This window comes from Muscardinus avellanarius (assembly GCF_963383645.1).
Source record: "Muscardinus avellanarius genome assembly, chromosome: 20".
NCBI classification, from domain to species: domain Eukaryota; kingdom Metazoa; phylum Chordata; class Mammalia; order Rodentia; family Gliridae; genus Muscardinus; species Muscardinus avellanarius.
In genome coordinates, this window is record NC_137806.1 from 1,336,877 (window position 1) to 1,359,354 (window position 22,478).

At 41.8% G+C, this 22,478-nt stretch overlaps 1 protein-coding gene across 3 annotated transcripts in view; it reads left to right on the top strand.

Annotated features, from left to right (window-relative positions):
- SLC39A12 (solute carrier family 39 member 12) overlaps positions 1-22,478 on the top strand; it is a gene marked incomplete at both ends in the record, with an annotated part of 57,328 nt that overhangs the window by 12,494 nt on the left and 22,356 nt on the right. Inside the window, 6 exons of one of the 3 annotated variants that reach the window (XM_080717087.1) lie at positions 771-943; positions 4,800-4,971; positions 10,679-10,848; positions 15,272-15,424; positions 19,094-19,204; positions 21,477-21,543. In XM_080717087.1, coding sequence (XP_080573213.1) covers positions 771-943; positions 4,800-4,971; positions 10,679-10,848; positions 15,272-15,424; positions 19,094-19,204; positions 21,477-21,543 — 846 coding nt within the window. The remainder of the gene's footprint in view (positions 1-770; positions 944-4,799; positions 4,972-10,678; positions 10,849-15,271; positions 15,425-19,093; positions 19,205-21,476; positions 21,544-22,478) is intronic. The other 2 variants (XM_080717088.1, XM_080717089.1) reach the window with 2 other exon arrangements.

Here is a 22,478-nt window from a genome sequence, read left to right on the forward strand (position 1 = left end):
CAGAGGTAAAAGGGTTTCCAGGAACACCAGGTAGCACCAAAAAAGAAAAAAAAAGAATATTTCAACGTAATAAATTTCCTATAGGAAACTGACCTTGGTCAATTTCTATAGGTCAATTTCCCCTTTAATTTATGCTTTGATATATAAAAGGCAAATATTTGGCTCCATGGAGGGTGTTTCCATTGGCTAAATTGCCCATTTTATTATCTTTTTAAATTTTTTCGTTGATTGTAGTCATACATCTTAATGGGGTACATGATGGTGGAGCCACACATGCGCACTTCTCCTAAGTGGTCCTTACCCAATCCTGCCCCATTCCACCCCCCCTCCTTCTCATGTTCAGCTAAGTGATCTACTTTGATATTTATGTTAATGTACATCATGAGCATTAGGGGAGTTCCCTCCTCTCCTCTCCCCTCTCCTCAGGTCGCCTTATTTGCTCATCTGTAGTATCTCCTTCGTCTAGGGTTTCTCCTATGACCCATTTTCTCCCTAGCTTCCTCATATCAGGGAGAACATCTATTTATCATCTCTAGGGGATAAAAGTCATGAGAATACCTTCTGAAGACTGGTTCAGCCTTAGCCAGGTCCTACAAGAGAATTAATATCCATATGAATAAAAATGCTCTTAAGCGCATTCAAAATAAAACTATGAATTTTCATTAGAACAGAATTTACTCTGTAAAATGTCTACCCTGTATGAAATTGTCATTATTCTGACTTTGATCTGCCTATTCTGTGTGACACCCAATTTTGTATGAAATTTCTAGGACTAGACCAACTCCTCGACACTCTCTGGACCAAAAGCACCTGTATCCACAAAGATAAAATTCACCAGCTCCAAAGAAAACAAAACAGCCCCCCAATCCATGACTGGGTCCACTCCGATCTACCTGTTTCAGTGGACAAGGAGTCAGACGGGGGTACCATGTCCTGGGACCAGGTATTTCCATTATTCCTTTATGCCACTGAAGAAAGTCATGAGAGTTCTGTCAGAGTTGTAGAAAACTTAAGAAGATAAGGTATGTCTTCTTCAAAAGTAAAAATAATCTATTTTTATGGTATGGTCATGGCTTTCTTTTTTCTTTTCTTGCCCCACCTCTCCAACCACCTCTACCCTGTCACCACGATTTAAGGATTGAACCCACAGGCACTGTACTACTGAACTACATCCCCAGTCCTTTTCATTTTTATTTTGAGAGAGGGTCTCACTGAGTTCCATGAGCTCCCCTGAATTTGCAGTCCTCTTGGATTTCAGACAAACATATCCCTACAGAAACAAAAATAAGTTCAAGCTTGGCATGATGGTACACACATATACTCTCAGTACCTGGGAGGCTAAAACAGGATTGCAGGTTCCAAACTAGCCTCAGCAACTTACTGAGGTCCTTGTCAACGTAGCAAGACACTGTTTCCAAATAAAAAATAAAATAGGACTGGGATTGTAGCTCAGAGATAGAATGCCCCTGGATACAATCCCAGCATTCTCATTCTCTCTCTCTCATTCTCTCTCTCTCATTCTCTCTCTCTCTCTCTCTCTCATACACACACACGATCAACAGTCCTATGGAACTCAATCTGTATCTTAAAAGTCTTTACATATTCATAATAATACTGAATTTTATTTATTTGCGGATTTGGGGTTGGAACCCAGGGGCATTTGACCTCCAAGCTACACCCCCTGCTGCCTTAATACTGAATTTTATACTCACATGTTATGAGTGTGTGCATAAGGAATCTCACATATTTTTGCTATTATAGATTTTAGACGTTTCTGTCTCTCTGCTATGTATGAAATGTATGTATTAAAGCCGGGTGTGGTGGTGCATACTTGTAATCCCAGCATTCAGGAGGCTGAGACAGGAGGATCATGGTTCATGGACAGCCCAGCTACTTAGTGAGGCCCTTTGCAACTCAGTGAGACCCTGTTTCAAAATAAAGAATAAAAAAATAGGGCTGGGGTGTAGCTCGGATGTAGAATGCCCCTGGGTTCCATCCCTAGTAACACACACACACACACACACACACACACACACACACACACACACACACACACAAGAAATGTATGTCTTAGTATTACAGTGGATTCTTCCAAGCTCCAGCTTACTGTGCTCAACAGAATGTGACAAGAGCTGGCTTTGGAATTCATCTTTGTGTGGTCTCCTTAAGTGCCTCTTCAGGGAAGGGGATAAATTAGCTTTATGGAAACCCTATTTGCATAAGGATCAAAGATTATTTCTCAAACTTCAGGGAATACTTAAGGCAGCCATCTTCTAAGAATATTAATAATAATCATTATGCTAACTACGCAACAAAACAACCTCTTCTGCAAGTATTCTTCTCTGTCACTTTCTTTGTGATTCCTGCTAAGACCCTAATTTAGAACCCACCTGTATAGTTCAGACCAATGGCTCTTCAAGTCTAGTCTGTGGAACAGAGTATCAGCATTACCTGGGAACGTTTCCAAAATGAAAATTCTCAGGTCCCACCTCAGAATCTACTGAATCAGAAACTAGAGAATAGAGCCCAGAACCTGGTGTGTGTGTGTGTGACTGAAATTGACCCCGGGCATTCTACTTCTGAGCTACACCCTCAGCCCTTTTTACTTTTTGTTTTGAAACAGGATCTCACTGAGGCTGGCCTCGAACCTGCAATCCTCCTGTGTCACCTTCCCAAGTACTGAGATTCTAGGTGCATGCCACCATGCCTTGCAGAATCCTATCTATCCTTTTTTTTTTTTTTTAACTAGGGATTGAACACAGCCCAGGGGAATTCTACCTCCAAGCTGCGTCTCCCTAATGACTGGGATTACAGGCATGTATCACTGCACCCACAGAGCCCTGTCTTTTTCTTTTTTTTTTTGAGGTACTTTGGGTGGAACCCAGGGGATTTTCTACCTCTGGGCTATACTTTCAGACCTATTTTATACTTTATTTGGAAACAGGGTCTCACTAAATTGCTGAGAGCTTCACTCAGTAGCTGAGGCTAGCTTCGAACCTGCATGATTCTCCTGTCTCAGCCTCCCAAGTGCCACCACGCCCTGCTGAGCCCTGTCTTTTATTATTATTATTATTTATTATTTTTTTTTTTGGTGGTACTGGGGTTCCTGGAAGCCCTTCTATCTCCGGACTACACTCCCAGACCTATTTTTACATTTTTATTTGGAAACAGGGTCTCCTAAGCCAGCGCGCGCGGCTGGCTTCGAACCTGCGCCATCCTCCTGTCTCTGCCTCCCAAGCGCGGGGATTACAAGCGTGCGCCACCACGCCCGGCGAGCCCTGTCTTTTAATAAGCTCTTCCTGTGATCCTCAAAACTAAAATTAGGAACAACTGCTTTAGAATCCATTTGAAAGCTTCCATGGAAGCCTGACACATCAACAAGAGCATCAGCAGATATTAAAGTTTTATGTAAAGGAATAAAGATGTAGATTATTGACCAGGTAATCTACATTTTTCAGCCTACTCTCTTTTTTATTAAAATATTTTGTGCTCAAAATTTTGCAGAATGTGATGGATTCATCACATGAAGGCATTCATGTTAGTGATTTCAGAACAAAAGTAAACGATGACTTGAACGGAGCAGCAAATAAAGGTCAAGGGCACAGAGGCTTACAACAGGCTAAGCTCCCTCGTGAGAGGGTCTTCTGAAACTAGAAACCACTGGGCAAGACGCCCGCTCTCTTTACCCCTACGCTCTTACTTGCCGCTCAGCCAAGTCAGGTTTCCTGCAAAGGCTTCATTCTCAAAAGTTTGCTACTAGCTTCTCCATCGGTATCTTAATGATGAGGTAACAATATCTCATCAGTAACAGATAGTGTTCAAGAGAATATTGTCTTTGACACATGTTAACTAATTAAATTTATACTGGGGATTGAATCCAGGGGCATTCTACTTCTGATCTGTACCCCCTGCCCTGTTTTTTTTTTTCCTTCTTTTGACTTTGAAGGAGAGTTTCACTAAATTTCAGAGGGGCTCGCTATATTGCTGAGGCTGGCTTTGAATCTGGGATCCTCCTGTCTCAGCCTCCCAAATACTGGAATTTCAGGCATGCATCACCGTGCCTGGCTAATTATAACTTTTGATGTACTAAATATCAGCTTTTACATATGAGATGAACAAATACCTTATGACAATTTTTAGAGACTTGTTGCATTAACTTCTAAGTCTTATCTCTTATAAATATGTCTATATAACGTGAAAAATGATAAAGACTTAGATAAAAATAAAGCCAGAAGAGAATAATAGTGATTTCTACTGTTTTGTGACTAGGTGTTGGTCTGTAGAAGTCACTGTTTCATTCAGTGCTGGCACAGCCCCTACTTCACATAGCCTTCACTTTTGAAGATTTTAACCTTACCTCTTTTGTTTTTGAAAATACGGGTCGCCAACACAGAGTATTCGAGATAGTGGCCTCCTTGCCGCAGAGTTCCGGTTTATCATGCAAAGTCAACTTTGCTGAAAAACCAGCAAACGAGAAAGCTCAAGGCTTGCTTGGGCTGCTTGGTTACAATATCGGGCAACCGTAATAAAACAGTGTGTCTTCTCAGGAAAGAAAAAAATGTGCACGATGTTAAAAGGCTCCGATGTTAAAAAGGCTCCGACTTCACACTTGGACCCAAGATTTAAAAGAATCCTTGGAAGTTATCAAATGGCTCAGGTGCAACGGAAGCCAAGGCGCATGCGCGGTAGTGGGTTCCTGCAGCGATGGCGGCGGTCCGCCTGACTTCCGCGGGGGGAGTCGCTCGGTGGCCCGTCTGTGTGGTGCCCAGGGCGGTCACAACTTGTGTTTTTCCGTACAGTCTTGCTTCTCCGCGAGGCAGCTGGTGCAGATATTCCTCCAGAACAGCTCCTCGCCCATTACTAAGGAGGACTTTAAGCAGATGTGTCCAGGCATCATTCAGCAAGTACTGAGCTGCTCCTGCCACGAGCCCGAGGCGCAGCCAGCCAGGACTGCGCCCAGCACCCTGGAGAGTAAGTTGTGCTTCTTCATCAGAAAGCGAATTTGCATGACGTGTGTGCTAATAACAGTGAGCTTGGGCTACTTACCATGTCGCAGGTGCTAGTCTAAGCCAGTGAAATTTACCAACCCATTCAATCCTTCCAATAAGATGAAGACCTAGGTATTACTAATATCGTCATTCGGTCCTTCCCATAAAATGAAGACCTAGGTATTAATACCTTTTTTTTTTTTTTTCGGGTCTGGGGATGGAACCCAGGGGCATTTGACCTCCAAGCTACACCCCCTGCCCTATTTTTTATTCTTTATTTTGAAACCGGGTCTCACTGAGTTGCAGAGGGCCTCACTAAGTAGCTGAGGCTGTCCGCGAACCGCGATCCTCCTATCTCAGCCTCCCGAGTGCTGGGATTACAAGGTGAGCCACCACGCCGGGCTTAATATCTTCATTTTAAAAATGAAGAAACTTAGTCACAGAACTGTCGAGTGACTTGCTCAAGAACACACAGCTGGTAAGCAATGAAATTAGAATCCATACTCTGCCCAGCCAGCCCTGGAGTTCCTATTAGACGATACTACTTTGAAATATTTTATATTTGATTTAGATACATTGAGGCTGTCCCTTCCATTTGACTCAATAATGGACCAGCTTAATCCATAGTCGAGAAGTCATGGGGCATGAGCGAAAAAGCCATCGGTACTGGGATGTGGAGCTCAGAGCTGGGATGTCTTTCATCCCCAGCCACCCTGTGACCTTAAGCAATTTCTAGTTACCTGGTGCTGTCTCTGTCCTCTGCACAGTGGGAAAGTTATGAGATCTTAGTGTTTCCCAGCCTTTCACATGGCGGAACATAAAACATATGCGGGCACGTAGGGGTAAACCCAAGCCCCTTGGGCTGCTCTGGGAGGGAGAGGCCAGACCAATCCCGGGAGATGCCAGCGCCCCAGACATGGCTGGCAGCCCGCGGATGTGAGTCCATGGGCACTGCGCTGGCCGGCCCGGATCCCACCGAGCCGCACCAGGCCAGCTCTCCGCAGACTTCACGGGGAGCCTGCGAGGTCCACATAGGATAAGGAGAACAAAACCTGTTCAGTAGATTGAAAGCACCATACATTTATGACCTCTCTCCACCAGTAATTGGTGGCTTAAGAACATGATAAAAAGTAAATATGTGACAGGTAACTCATGCATCGATAAAAGATTACCATTAATCTGAGGACCTTACGCATATGTTTTCAGAACAGGATTTCTTGTTTTGCTTTGAGCTAACCTGCCATGTTCATCTGAGTTGAATTGTTCAGTTCTCACCTCTAAGTCACGGTGGATTCTACCGCAGCAGGAGACCCGTTTGATTTAAGGTGAACAAAAATATGCCACGTCCAACTACCCAAGACTCTATTCCTTCCTTCTTTCTTTCTTTCTTTCTTTCTTCCTTTCTTTCTTTCTTTCTTTCTTTCTTCCTTTCTTCCTTTCTTCCTTTCTTCCTTTCTTCCTTTCTTTCATTCTTTCTTTCTTTTTCATGTCTGGGGATGGAACCCAGGGGCATTTAAGACTCCATATTCACAGGATGAAAGAAAAGCTTCCTTAAATGTGAGCAGCTGCTGGTGCGGTGGTGCACACCTGTGATCCCAGTACTTGGGAGGCTGAGACAGGAGGATCGCAGGATTGAGGACAGCTTCAACAACATAGTGATATTCTCAGAAACCTAGTGAGACCCTGTTTCCCAACAAAAAATAAAAAAGGCTGGAGGTGTGTCTTGCAGGTAGAAGGCCCCTAAAAAGTTTGATGTGATGACCAGTGCTGCTCAGAAATGGATGAGGGCAGAAGCCTGCTACTGCTGAGCATTCATGGACATTTTAATTCTCACCCTACATGGTGCCTGGTGTACACACGCCACTTGGGAAAGGGTTTTTGTACTTCAGATCTAAGAAATAAAAAGGCGTATTCCTTTTCTAATTACCCTTCTAATAAACAGTCTCAAAAAATTTCCAATAACTAACACACTAAAGAACCTAGAAAAACATTCTTGTCCTCAATTTAAATTTTTGCATTATACAGTTTAAGGGAAAGACTTACAGTAACCTTTGGAAACTACAGAAACGTAAGACATGGCATTAAAGAGGGAAGGGCACAGGGAGGCATGTTAAGGAAATGTTCAGCAGACTGTTACTCAAGCCCACCTTTAACTGGATGCCACCTTTAGTTGAGCTTCCAGGAAGGCTGACTATGGCTGACTGTAAGTCAAATTCCAGACCTCATTAAGTAGCTGCTTGAGAATGGCTAGAGCTTAATCGCCAGGTCAAGTTCTCTTGCAATGATGAGAAGTGCTAAGATAAACCCATTGGCACATCGTCTGCCTCCATCAAGACGCCACGGCACCCATGGAGGGACCTGGGGTAAATTAGCAGATCATTGACCACAAATTCAGAGCTTTTATAGTTTCCTGGCTGTCCTCCCCACATGAGAGCAGGCAAAATCTGACTCACAGAGCATCTAAAAGGTTTTCTAATGGATGTTATGAAACATTGACCCTGTTGTATCACATAGTGGCTGCCTACTGGACAAAAAGGAGAAGAGAAGAAAAGGGGACCTTGAAGGTTTGCCCTCGCCTGGGAAATGTTATGCCATAATTGGCCCATAAAGTTCTACACTTTATGGTCTTTTGCACTGCCATAAAAATTGTGATAGCATTTAATTTTAGCAGACATCTAGGTGCTCATGTTGAAATTACTGTACCTTTAATTGATGTAATTAGACGAATACAATGGAATTCCTATTTATCTGGGAAGATTGGGGTAGGTAGGAAACTTTGTTGGAAACCATTAGATATTTTTATAAAATGAGTATTCTTACTAAATTAGAATAAAATAAAATCCCTATGTAGGTACAGGATTATCCCAACCATTTTCATTAAGAAAAAATTTTAAACTAAGTTGTGGTAAAATACACCTAACATGAAATTTACCATCTTAATATTTTTTTGTTTGTTTTTTGCTTGGTAATTGGGATCTAATTTAAGGCCTAAGCATGCTAACTATCTCATGTTCTAACGCCGAACTGTGACTCCTAATGCCCTAGTTTATTATTTATTTATTCACTTACTTATTCATTTATTTATTTATTTATTATTTATTTTTTTATGGTACTGGGGGTGGAACCCAGGGGCTTTCTACCTCCAGGCTATACTTCCAGACTTATTTTATATTTTACTTGGAAACAGAGTCTCACTAAGTTGCTGAGTCTCACTAAGTAACTGAAGCTGGCTTCGAACCTGTGCGATCCTCCCGTCTCAGCCTCCCAAGTGTCGGGATTAAAGCATGCACCACCACAGGTGTGGTGGCACACACTTGTAATCCCAGCATTTGGGAGGCTGAGACAGGAGGATCGGTTCAAGGATAGCCTCAGCTACTTAGTGAAGCCCTTTGCAGCTCAGTGAGATTGTTTTAAAATAAGGAATAAAAAAATAGGCCTGGGGGTATAACTTGAAGGTACAATGCCCCTGGCTTCAGTCCCCAATTAGTGTAAAAAGAAACCTGAAACTATAACCATTGAAAAACCGTTCTCCATTTCCCATACACCATTTTATTGAACACTCCACACTCCATACCATGAAGGGGGGCAGTGGGTGTGGGGCATTGAAGTTTGAAAGTTTCTTGCTTTATCTTAGGACACTACCAACCCCAATCGCATATTAAGACCCCTTTATAATTTAGAAGACAGGATTAGTAAAGTTCCTGTTAAGCTCATAAGCCCACTGCCATGGCACCAGTTGTACCATTATTAAGATCTAATGTGGAGAATCTTTGAGAAATATACAAGCCTGGTGAGAAAGGAACATTTTCTTTTATAATAAACTTTAAGAGGATATTTTTCTAGAAACTGCAATGACCTATCAGTATTATAATACTTGAATTGTTTGGTTTACATAACGTATCTATAGTCACTAAAGAAAATGATGGTTTAGTTTTATAATTCACGTCTCTCATTGTTTACAAGCTAGTTTACAAGACTTGTTAGTAACTTCTACAAAGCTGGAAAAAAATCATTCTGCAACCAAATGGAAGTGATGGAGTGAAAAGTCATCATCCCCGTATCACTGACATTTGCCTTTGAAAGGCATTTCTTCTTTCCCTCTTAATGTTCTTTCTTTGATTTCTCCTTTCTTGACATTTATTTGCTTTTGTTCGAATAATCTTAGAATCTTACTTTTCTGAATATTAAAAAAATAGCTGAGCCAGGCACAGTGGCACACGCCTGTAATCCCAGGACGTGGGAGGCTGAGGCCAGAGGATCGGAGGTTCGTGCTGACCTCAGCAACCTAGCGAGGCCCTCTGCAACTTAGTGAGGCCCTGTTCCAAAATAAAAACAAAATAGGCCTGGAGGTGTAGCTCAGAGAAAGAATGTCCTGGGTTCAATCCTCAGTAACACACACACACACACACCTAAAAGCCTATACATTTCAGGGATTTAAAAATTATCTTGATAACCCAAACTTATTTAAATTTATATTATCAGCCATTAACATGCATTGGTCAGTTTAAACCAATACAATCACTTATTTTAGTCGTTAAGAAAAATCACCACTTTCAGCATTACTGTCTGGAGAAATTTTGAAAGGAAGTTCTTCCAAAGTGTGTACTCACTGCATCGATCAGCAGAAGTCTGCGACAGGCCGGACCGTCCCCTGGGCAGCTCTGCTTCTTCCTTTAGAAGGGGTCTAGATTAAGTTGGACACCTTGCTACTGTCTATCATGGATGCCATGGTTTCAAGTAAGATGCAATCATTTCTTTGGGGTGAGAAGTAACCAAGTAAGCCAGGTTTGTGCTTGTGATAGTGGTGTGTGTGTGTGTATGTGTGTGTGTGTGTGTGTGTGTGTGTGTGTGTGATGCTGGGGGTTGAACACAGGGACATTCTATCTGAGCTACACCTCCAGCCCTTTTTTTTAAAATGGTGGTACTTGGGGTGGAACCCAGAGGCATTCTACCTCCGGGCTATACTCCCAGACCCAGATGAGGCTGGCTTCGAACCTGTGCAGTCCTCCTGTCTGACTCCCAAGTGCAGTGATTACAAGCTTGCATCATCACGCCCAGCTGGTTTTTTTTTTTTTTTTTTTAATGAGGAAACAGGGTCTCACTAAGTTGCTGAGGCTGGCTTCAAACCTGTTATCCTCCCATCTCAGCCTCCCAAGTGCCAGGATTAGAGGTGTGCAGCACCGCGCCTGCTGCCGCAGTGATTTATGGTAGGGAGTAGCCAGGGTGACTTTTCAGACACAGAGAGCGCGTGAAAGTCGTCTTCAGTCCCTGCCGTAACAGAGGAGCAGAGACTGGAGGCTTTGAAACAGCAGGTATTTATCTGTCGCCTTTCTGGAGGTTGGGATGTCCTCACAGTGCCCACTGATTTGGTGTTTGGTGAGGGTCCTGCTTCCTGGTTTATAAAATAGTGCCTTCTCGCTGTCTCCACCCGGGACAGAGGAGAGCTGTGGTCTGGAGCCCCATTAAGGAGGCAGAGCCACCTGGCCTACAACACAGGAGGCTCCACCTCCCAGCTCCAGCTCCTTGGTTTAGGTTGTGTGGGGAACCACAGCAGGTCTGTACCTCATAAAGAGCACGAAAACATTCCACATCCCTATCAAAGGTTACAAAACATCATGCTGGCAGCGCCAGTGTGGGAAGCGTGGACAGAGGCACGGAGCACTCAGTTTCTGTCCTGGCCTTTGCCTCAGGGTACGGCTACAGCACGGCGGCAGTGGCCCTCCTCACGCTGGGCTCCATGCTCGGGACGGCGCTGGTCCTCTTCCACGACTGTGAGAACTACACTCTTATTTTACAACTGTTTGTGGGCCTGGCCGTCGGGACTCTCTCTGGGGATGCTCTGCTCCACCTCATCCCACAGGTAACCTGCTTTTTTTCATTTCCTGTGGAATATGTCTCCTTTCCCTTTAAATGTAACTACTGGAAGTATTCATCCAAAAATTTATGGTGACGTTTATGGATAAATAGTGACCAGTGTTTGCCCTTAGAAAGAAAATTTGCACTGTCTCTGTACTTGTAGGAAAGGAACATATTAAATTCATGCCTGTTATTCTTATTTTTGAAAAAAATAAAAGTTTGGCTTGCTGGGCTTCATGGCAGATGGCTGTAATCCCAGTACCTGTGAGGCGTAGACAGAGGGGTTCCAGGTTCCAGGTCAGCCTCGGCAACTTAAAGAGCCTCTGTTTCAAATAAAGGAAATAAAACAGGGCTCGGGTGTAGCTTGGAGGTAGAATGCTGCGGCCTTCAACCTTCAGTACTAAAAAATAAAATAAGAAAAGATGATCAGATCTAGATATCTACTGAGAAAGAGGCAGGAAGCAGATACCAATTCTCCATAAGTAGAAATGGGCCTTGAGCAGTGCACTGGCTGCTGTACCTCCCCAGCCGCCCAGCCCTGCTCTCCCACTGAGCTTCAGCCCAGAGGCTCCAGAGGCTGCGTCCTCAGCTCCCTCGCAGGCTGGACTTCCTTTGGGTCCAGCCCTTGTAAGCACAGGGAAACCCAGTAGAGGAGGGTGTTTGCCCAGCTCCCTCCTGGCTCCGGTGTCTTCTATGGAAGACGAGCTGCCATATTCAGCTGGAGGCCTTCTCCCTGGCTCCAGCTCGCACCCAGCCCCACTGCCTCATCCCTCCCTTGCCCTTTCAGACCTAAGGATGATCCTGCGTCCTGGGACTGCCTGTCTCTGGTGTCTAATGGTCCCTTGTTCTTATTCTTGACTCTGTCCACCTCTGGCACAGCACCATCGTCCGTGTTTCTCCAGTTGACCCCTCAGAACAGATCATCTCCTCCTCCTCCTCCTCCTCCTCCTCCTCCTCCTCCTCCTCCTCCTCCTCCTCCTCTATTTCTCCCTTTCTCTCTGTCGCTGTCTCTCTGTCTCTGTCTCTCCTTCTTTCTTTCTTTCTCTGGAGATTGGACCCAGGGTTATTCTTTCTCTGATTACACCTCCAGCCTCTTTCGACTTTTTTGTTTTGAAAAAGGATCTCACTAGGTCTCTGGAAGTCTTGCTACATTGCTGAGTCTGTCCTTGAACCCGTGATTCTCCTATTGCAACTTCCGAAGTACTGTGATTACTGGAGTATGTCACCGTGCCTGGCAGAATGGTTTCTTTCTTACCTGACTAATGTGTCTGGATTTCTCATAAGAAAAATATAAACACCAAGAAGCTGAGCCCTTTGCTGGAATCTTATGAGGCTTTGTATTTATCAGAAATGTAAGGCCAGAGCCGGGCGTGGTGGTGCACGCTTGTAATCCCAGCATTCGGGAGGCTGAGACCGGAGGATCGGGGTTCGTGGACAGCCTCAGCTACCTAGTGAGGCCCTCTGCAACTCAGTGAGACCCGGTTTCAAAATAAAGAATAAAAAATAGGGCAGGGGGTGTAGCTTGGAGGTCGAATGCCTCTGGATTTCACCCCCAGACCCGCAAAAGAAAGAAAGAAAAGAAAAGAGAAGGAAGGAAGGAAAGAAAGAAAGAAAGAAAGAAATGTAAGGCCAGGCATGGTGGCACAGGCCAGTAATCCAAGTACTTGGTAGGCAGAATCAGGGCGATTGAAGATTTGCAACTCAGCAATACAGTGAGACTCTCGGCAACCTGTCAAGACCCTGTTTCAAAAACAAAAAGTAAAAAGGGCAGGGTGTATAACTTGGTGGTGGGATGCCCTGGGTTCAAACCCCAGTACTACAAAAATTGAAAGAAAGATGAAAGAAGGACAGAGAGGCAAAAAGACAGAAAAAGAAGAAGGAGGAGGAGGAGGGAGGGAGGGAGGGAGGAAGGAAGGAAGGAAGGAAGGAAGAGGGAAGGAGGGAGGGAGGGGGGTGGGTGACTCAGACCTTAGATGCTAAAAGAACAGAAAGCTCCACCACGGAAGAGCTTATGGATTCCCTCTGAATCTTAACGTGGACGGTGACATTGGAGCAGTGCTCCCGTTCCTTGCATAGCCTGAGATGTTAAAAATTTCCACCAGCCCCTGGCGATTTCCTACAGGGTCACTCTTGTTGCTCAAAGGCTTGATAATCATTTGATGTTTGGAAAATCACCAAGTGCGCGCTGGAGAAATACAGCAAACCGTTATTAGTTTAATTTCTCTCATAATCTAATTTTCTGGAAATATCTCAGGACTCATTACTGGCTCGAGGCGGTGGCTGAGGCTCCTTTCTAGGTCACACAGCGGCTGCAGAGTTGTTAACGCGGGGATCCTGGGAGACAAGAGAGGAGCAGAAGGCTGCCCGGCCCCCTCCACGTGGGAGCCCACAAGGGCAGCGAGCAGGGGCTGGGCAGGAGATGGCCCGAGGTGGGCTTAGAGGAACGAAGCAGCTTCATGAAAGCTAGAATTAGCTGGAGGAAAGAGATGAGGTCGAGAATTATTAGAAAGAGGAGGAAAGGTAATACAAGGTGTTGGGAAGCTAGAAAAGTAAGTGGTTCCTGATTTTCAAAGGTCTGTGCAGAAATGAGAAAAATATTAGTGTTGAGATTTCACTTATTGGGCTAAGTTTGTTCAACTTAAAGATCTATATGTCAACATGAGGGAGAAGGATTTTCTTATGCTTTCTATGTGAAATAATGATAATCATAAATGTTAGGGGGCATATGTTAATGTTCTTACCAAAAAATCCTGACTAACGTATATTGATTCTTAGCTTTATCTGTATATTGAATGTATATGCATAGGTATCCACATATACTCACATATGTATACAGGTGCACATACAGTGGACCTGATCTGCAAAGAGGTTTGGCTCCAAGATGCTTAAGTATATGAAAATCCACAAATGTTCACGTCCTTATATAAAGAGTTAGAGTGCATGCACATTCTCTATACAAACCCCCATAAGCCCCGAGTAATCTTTAGTTATCCCGCCCCATACAATATAAATTCTATACAGTTGTTACACTATATTATTTATGGAATACAGATGAAAAAGTCCGTACATGTTAGTAGAGATCAGATGAATATTTTCAATCCTTGGTTGAGTCTGCTAATGTAGAATCTATGGATACAGAGGACTATTATATATGTCCACACATAAATGCCTATGTTTATCTCTGTATAAACATGTCTACATAAATCTGTACATATATAGTTGTTTCTTTAATTTACTGTTCAGAAACATCCTAAGTCTTAAAACTACCAAGCTATTTTAAAAATTGCCTTCTCTTGGGGGAGGAATATGATGTCATAATTCACTAATCAGCCAATCATGAAATCAATCAATGGATTTAATCAACCAATGGGAAGCGTCAACTAGAAAAAAATTCTCCATTTCATGTAATTCTTGTCTCAGTGAGCTGATAGTATTGCTAGCCATAAAATACATACTTAGTGCAATGTTTTACAGGTGAATTTCTTACTCGCCTAAATATTATTAAAAGTTTACTTGAATTGCAATGGGGGATGGGGAGAATACATCTCAAGTAAAATATATCTTTTTATGTGTTTTAAATGTAAAATGTATTGAGCTGGGCGTGGTGGCGCACGCTTGTCATCCCCGCGCTTGGGAGGCTGAGACAGGAGGATCGCACGGGTTCGAAGCCAGCCTCAGCTACTTAGTGAGGCTCTCAGCAACTTAGTGAGACCCTGTTTCCAAATAAAGTATAAAATGGGGCTGAGAGTATAGTCCAGAGGTAGAAAGCCTCTGGGTTCCACCCCCAGTACCACCAAAACCCAAATAAATAAAATTAAATATGTTGATATAAAGCGCTGCCGTGGCAACAGATGCAGATAGAGCTTCTGAAAAAAATCCGCCAAAGATGGAAAATTTAGGCCTCTGGCTGAAATAAAGCTCAGGCATCATTCTGTTCATTTGCACGAGCTGTTCAAAACCCCTTTATTTTCTGTGGCACACGTTTTATTTGGCCCTGATTAATCCATACAGTAGAAGTATTCACATATCCCCAAAATAAGAAACTGGGCTTTGATTTTGTTGTCATTTTCATTTTGTCTTTTTGGTACTAGAGGTTGTACCCAAAGTTATTCCGCTTTTGAGCGACCCCCTCCAGCCCTACTTAATTGTTTTTATTTTGGGTCTTGCTAGTTGCTGGGGAACCTCGCTAAGCTTCAGAGGCTGGCCTTGAAACTGCACTCCTCCTGTCTCAGCCTCCCAAGTCCTGGGATTATAGGCATGTGCCACCATGCCCAGCTGCAAACTAGACTTTGAATGATTCTGGTTGTCCTGGGATTCCCCAGACTGAAAGTTGAATGTATTCAACCACTATACCAACTATTTGATATTTAAGTCATCAAAAGTTATTTTCTTTCTTTCTTTCTTCTTCTATTTTTTTTTTTTTTTAGGTTCTTGGTGTACATAGGCAGGAAACCACAGAGTTTGGACATTTCCAGGAAAGCAAAGGTCATGTTTGGAAACTGTTGGGATTAATTGGAGGCATCCATGGATTCTTCTTGATAGAAAAATGTTTTATTCTCCTTGTATCACCAAATACCAAGGTATAGTTTAACTTTTATTTATCTTTTGCTTTAAGGTTTTATAATAATTTACTATTTTAAAAGCAGTGACATCTCCATGAGTGTGTCTATAAGGAATGGAGCTCTAAAGATCACACAGATGTAAGGCTGAGACAGGAGGGTCTCTGGTTCCAGATCAGCCTTGGCAACCAGCAACGTAAGGAGACCCTGTTTCTAAACAGACAGACAGACAGACAGACAAAATAAATAAACGAATAAATGAATAAGTAAATAAAGGGATAGGGGGTATAGCTCAGAGTATAATGCCTCTAGGATCAATCTTTAGGGGTTAGGAGTTAGGATTATGTTAATTTAAGAGAGAGAAAGAAAAATAAAATAGAAAAGAATATACATATCATTCTGATTAGAAAGTTTTTTTTCTCCCTCTCTTGTTTTATTTTCAGTACTGGAGATTGAACCCAGGGGTTTTCTACCTCTGTGTTATACTCCCAGCCCTATTTTTTAATTCTTCAATTTGAAACAGGGTTTCACTAAGTTGTGGAGTTTCTCTTAAGTATGGTCACTAAAGTTTTTTGAACACCTGTTGGCTATGTACTGTACTTGTTACAACCTTCTATTCAACCTTCATGTTTGGCTTAAAAGAGGAGACAAACAGCATGTCCCAAAGTCCTAGCTACTAATCAGCGTTTCAAGTCTTTCCTAAGCAAAAACAGATGAAAAGGCAAATAAACCCTGGGAATTCACAAAATCACCCATCATCAGCAATTCTAAGGACACTCAAAATGGTCACAGAAAAGAAAGCTCAGAGCTGTGCTTTACAGCAAATCTTTTTCTAGTACAAGTAATTTCCTCCTTTTGCCTGTGTTTGATAAACTTCTCCCTGTGTGAGAAAATGTAAAAAGCAGTGTGGTTTATTATGAAATTTTTTTTTTTGCTCCTACACATTATTGTATGAGAAAAATAGGTTACCTGTTTGGTAGAATGATTAAAAAGGTCAATGCTGTCAGGTGTGGTGGTGCACACTTGTAATTCCAGTACTTGGGAAGCTGAGTCAAGAGGATGGGTGGGGGTGGGGGTGTTCAAGGACAGCCTCTGAGCAAGCTCCCAGCAGCCTAGCAAGACTCTGTTTCAAAACAAAAAATAGTAGTTAAAAGGGGGTCGGCTGGAGGTGTAACCCAGAGGCACAGTGACCCTGGATTCAACCCCCAGTACTACTGGGGAAAAAAAAGGTAGATGTTTGTGAAAGCCTTCAAGAAATTAAAATAAAGACAATTTTCCATATGAATTTCCTAGGCTCTTGGTCCTGTCTGGTTTTCTCCTTAAGGTCTGGTGTTTTATCTATTCACATAACAACTGCAAATGCAAATACGGTTCCTGAGTCCAGGCAGGCTTTAGTGCCTTCTTAAGTATCAGTGTTTGTTTACTACTATTCATTTTTAAATTTTTGCATTACTGAGGATGGAACCCAGGGGCATCCTCCCACCAAACTGCACCCCCAGCCCTATTTTTTATTCTCTATTTTGAAACAGGGTCTCACTGAGTCTCAAAGGACCTCTCTAAGTAGTTGAGGCTGTCGATGAACCACAGTTCTCTAGTCTTAGCCTTCCAAATGCTCAGATGCAAAATATTTTTATGCACCCCAAAATATAATGGCTTTATAGATTGGTAGAGAAATGACAGATGGGCAGGTATGTGCTAAAATATATGTAGGAGATGTTTATGGCAAGATCCAGGATGTGTTTATCTGTATGTTTGCAGAGAGTTTTTCTATATGTTTGAAACTTTTCATTAATAATAGATGTCAATCCAGGATTTGTGGCACATGCTTGTAATCGCAGCATTTGGGAGGGTGAGACAGGAGGATCTGGGTTTGCAGCCAGCCTCAGCTACTTAGGCCCTTTGCAACTCAGTGAGACCCTGTTTCAAAATAAAGAATAAAATATAGGGCTGGAGGTGTAGCTTGGAGGTAGAATGCCTCTGGGTTCCATCCCCAGTAACACACACACACACACACACACACAGATGTCAGCTGGACATGGTGGCACATGCCCTTAATCCCAGTACTTGGGAAGCTGAGACAGAAAGATTACAGGTTTAAGACCAGCCTCAACAACTTGGTGAGACCCTGTTTCAAAATAAAAAAGGGAGTTGGAGTTGTAGCGCAGAGATAGGATGCCTGTGAGTTCAGGCCCTAGCAGCACAATAAATAAATAAGTAAGTAAATAAATAAATGTCAAGGTTCCAAAAAGATTTTTTAAATTACATCTTGTAAAAATTTGTTTTAATAAAGCAGAATTTTTCTTTGTCCTGGGGCTCAAGCAAGGTTACTATAGCAATTCAAAAATTCGGAATACCAGTTTCAGTCACAGTGTGTACACTCCAAGTTAGGAAATGTGCTTCCACTGCGGAGTTCTAATCCCATGAAGCACAGAAGGTCATCACAGACCCCGTTCACACGCAGCAGCAGATTAGCATTTTTGGGTTGGGCCGACTCAACTACAATATCAACCGATCTATGCCCAGTAGAATTGTAACCAGTTTGAAAACGAGAAAAAGAAAGTCTAAAATCTAAACATGTAGTTTCTTCAGATTGTCATTGAGCTTGCCTAAAAACTTAAAATGAGTTTAAGAACACAATTTCAAGATTCATGTTACTGCATAAAATGAAAAGGACACAAATATTTATAAGTGCTCTGACTGAGAAATGCCCTTCTGGGGATATTATTTTAGGAATTATGGGGAACAATACAGTTTTTTGGAGGGTGTGCTGGGGATTGAATCCCTGGGTATTTCGCCTCTGAGGTACAACCCCAGCCCTTTTTTTTTTTTTCTTTGAAAGTTGAATTATTAAAATGTCCCAAGCAGGCATGATATGCATGCTGTTCTAGAGCGGAACTGTGCTTCTCCAACGTATTTTATCAGATACTCATCATGATGAGATTTTTCTCTTTTTATGTTACTCAACACTTTGGCAAATAAGCAAAATGTTTAATAGAACTGTGAAAATGAGAACATCTGCACTCGTGTTCTTCTGGCTTCCACACCAATTTTTTTTTATCCCAAATGTTTTATTTTTTATTTATTTATTTTTATGTTGGATGATAATGAAAATGGCACACATTTGGACTGCGCTTGGTGTCCTCCCTCCCCCGCTTCCCCTTCCCCTCTCCCAACAATGAGTGTCCAGGTTGACCACGCTACATTCATATTTTTACACATACTCTGATGTAGCTCCTCCATTAATCAACCTCAGCCTTCTTCTTCTCCTGCCCTTCCATTTCAGCTTTGCTGAGGTTTCCCCTCTATTATCCGAGGTCCCTCTGGTATTCCTAATACTCCCTAGTTTGAGCATATTAGAGAAAACATATATCCTTTCTCTTTCTGTGCTTGGCTGATCTCACTTAACATAATGTTCTCCAGGTCTTTCCATCTTCTTGCGAATGACATGATTTTGTTCTTTATTGCTGAGTAGAATTCCATTGTGCTTATTTCCCATAATTTTGCAATCCATTCATCTGTTGATGGAGACCTAGGTCGGTTCCATATTTTGGCTATTGCGAATTGTGCTGCTATGAACATGGGTATGCATATGTAACTGTAGTTTTCTGATTTCAACCCCCTTGGAAAAATACCTAGGAGTGGTACAGCCAGATCCTATGGTTCCACACTAATTTTAAACTTCTCACCCAGCAGGGCCTGCCACTGGTTAACGGGCATGTGGGACATTCCCACCATCTTTCATTCAACTCTGAATCAAATGATCAGTCGGGCAGAGGCACGTCTGCTTCGACTCTCCAGTTGGTAGGTTGCCACCTGTTGCATTCAGCTGACTACCTTGGTGCCCTCTTTCTTTATTCCTCCGTGAATAGATGCAAATCAGTAGGGTAGACAGGCTGGAGTCCATGCTGGATTTGCTAATTCTTGACCATGATAAACTGGGAAACTTTCCCAAGCATCAGGAAGTCATTGTGAAGAATAAAAAGCACCGGCCACAGACCCAGCCATGCTATCTGCACCACCTTGACACACGCATGGATTGGACTGACATGATAATCAGTTTTTATCATTTGTTTATACACTTTCATAAACCTGTTAACTTTTGGATTTTCCATTCTGTTCTCTGTGATACTAAGCTATCTTTAAATTATGAATGCTGAGCAGAGGATTAGCGAGGGTTTTTAGGACTTGGGTATTCATTTCTTAATGCAGAGGAGAATGGATTTTGTCCAGTAGATGTTCTACAGTAAGTGTCTTTGATTCTACTTGCATTTTTCACAACACAATCTCCCATATAGTTTTAAAATGCAATTACATTTAGGTTCAAAATAATATTCGCATTCCACTTAAATATGTTTGGGGGCCGGACAAACATGAGAGTGATGGGAGTGTAAGCTTGCCTCCTGTGACCATGGACTTGGGCAGGGTGTTGACAGTTCAAGGACCGATTCTTAACTGAGTAGGTAAATTAGCTATTCATGAGACAGTGACATAGCCAAATGGAAGTCATTCAGTAGAGGTGCGAATCTAATGCTAATTCAGAGATATGAGCATAAAGATGATTTTGAAAGTTATATGTATTGCTAGAAATTTTTAATGTGCTTTAAAAGAAGTTAATTTTAGGCTGGGATTGCTTTTAAAGCACTCTATTGCAGTCTTTATTCTCTGTGTTGCATCGAGTCCAGAGCCCAAAGATGCAGATAAGCACGTTCGAGTGTCTTGCCTTCTTTACTCGGACTCTTTGAGCAGTCCAGCTCACTAAGGCCGTCGCCGTTACTTTTGTTATCTAAGCTGCAAAATCAACCTAAAGCTAAATAGGTATCATATAGACTTTTTGGGTTTTTGATGGGTTTAATTTTCCATTTGTTTAAGGAAAGGAGAGCTTAAAGGAGGAAACGCGTAATTCTTCCCAATCAATAAGGAACCTCGGATATTTGCCTCTACATTCCTTTGCACAATATGACACAGCTTTTTGAAAGGGAGAATATTCTAGAATAATATCTGAACACCTTTCTTAATGGAATTACGTAGCATTTTTTAACCAAGTTGCTGACACAGCATCAAATGACCACATTGCTTTCTGTTTCTAGATCTGCCCAGATTCAGGCCTGAAACTAACTCAGTATCCTATGGGTCCGAACTTGCTTCCTTCTCCCCAAACCACCCTACTTTTGAATGGCTGCCATTATGATATGTAAACGTTATTTTCTCTTTTTACATGAGAAAAGATGCATATGTCTCATATTAAAATTGTTTCAAAATTTTCACAACTTTGGTCATAGAAGTATATGAGTATGCTTTCAAATGCATTTACTATAAAGAAAAAGTATTCTTTTCATAAAATAGTTAGGAGTACGAGGCATAGAAAGGGAGTCTTTCGGAAATTGAGCTATATATTAGTCAGTCTCCATAAAATATAAAATGACGCAATCATACGCTTACACGTGATAAAATCATAATTGCCTAAGGAAGGCAATTTCAGAATCTTCTCTTTCATATGAAAAGGAGAAAAATTTTAATATTGTGTTAAATTTGTTTCTTGTAAGTCTGTGGATCTATTTTCCAAATTGGAAAGGTGCTTTTGTTGACTGGCAAAGCTATAAAAAGAAAATAGTATGCTACAATGAATGAAATGAGGCATTAGATTTGCGTGGGTTTCTTCTCCATCCAGAATGATATAATCTGCTTTCAGACCAAACGATGGCTCAAACCTCTACAGTCCATCCTATGGAGATGTGCCAAACTAGGTCAGGGATCATTTTTTTTCCTACAGCTTGGAGTTTCATAAAAGCTTGCATAATTCAAGAGTCTAACTTGCAGACATCTAGTAGCCTTCAGCTGTCCCTGGTAGACACTGATCCGTGAGTGGTATTCTCAACCACACGTAAGGAGGGAGGAAAGTAGGCGCCCGTCACGGATTGTCACTTCTGCGTTACGTCTTGTCCGTAGAGCTTAGAAGTTTGGTATACATCCAGAATATTAAAATGTCTTTCAAAAATCAACATAACTAGTTTTATGTTTCGGTCAAATGTGAATGTTATTCACTTTTCACCGGTTATTTTTAAATTTTATATAGAAAGGCCCAGAAGATTCACAGGCAGCTGAAATTCCTATAGGCAGCATGACAGGCTCCAACAGAAAATGTGAGTACTGATTTTATTATTTATTTATTTATTTATTTATTTATTATTTATTATTAATTTTTTTGTGGTACTGAGGTTCCTAGAAACCCTTCTACCTCTGGGCTACACTCCCAGACTTATTTTATACTTTTTTTATTTGGAAACAGGGTCTCTTAAGCCAGCACACACGGCTGGCTTCGAACCTGAGCGATCCTCCGGTCTCCGCCTCCCGAGCGCGGGGATTACAACCGTGCCCCTCGATGCCCGGCATGAGTACTGATTTTAAAAAGCTAAACTTTAAATGTCATAAGTGCCAGAGAAAATGGTTGTACCTATTTAAAAATAAATATGGCAAAACCATGTGTATTTTGTATTGGGTGGCTATTTCATGATTTAAATTTTTACAATAAAATCTTCAACAAATACCCATTTTTATCTGTCACTAAAAACATACTATACATTCATATCAATTTTACTTACTTCATTCTTTAAAAGTAATGTTTTTTTCTCCAACTGTTTAAACCAAAATGTCCTGAAATCTTTGATTACTATATCTACATGTGTGGTTATCAGAGATACTTTTTAATCATGCTTATATGCTGTTTGAGACTTTTAAACAGCGAAGTGTGGAGACATCATCAGGTTCTTTTGTCTTCTATTATAAATATAAAATTATTGTAAAAGATTATAAAATATTATAAATATAAAATTTACCACAGATTTCTGTGAGTTATCATCCTGCCACTGAGGTGGTGGAGTTCACATTTATGATGTCTCAGTATTTACAACTTACTCAGGAACTCATTAGTTCATCTAATTTTCTTTTTTTCCAAAACTTTTATTGGTGCATTGTACTTCTACAGTGTAGTGATGTTCAAAGTGGCGCACTCGCAGGTGCACCTTCCTTTCTGGATTTCATTCTTATCCCACCCTGCCTCCTTTCTCCCCTCCCCAGA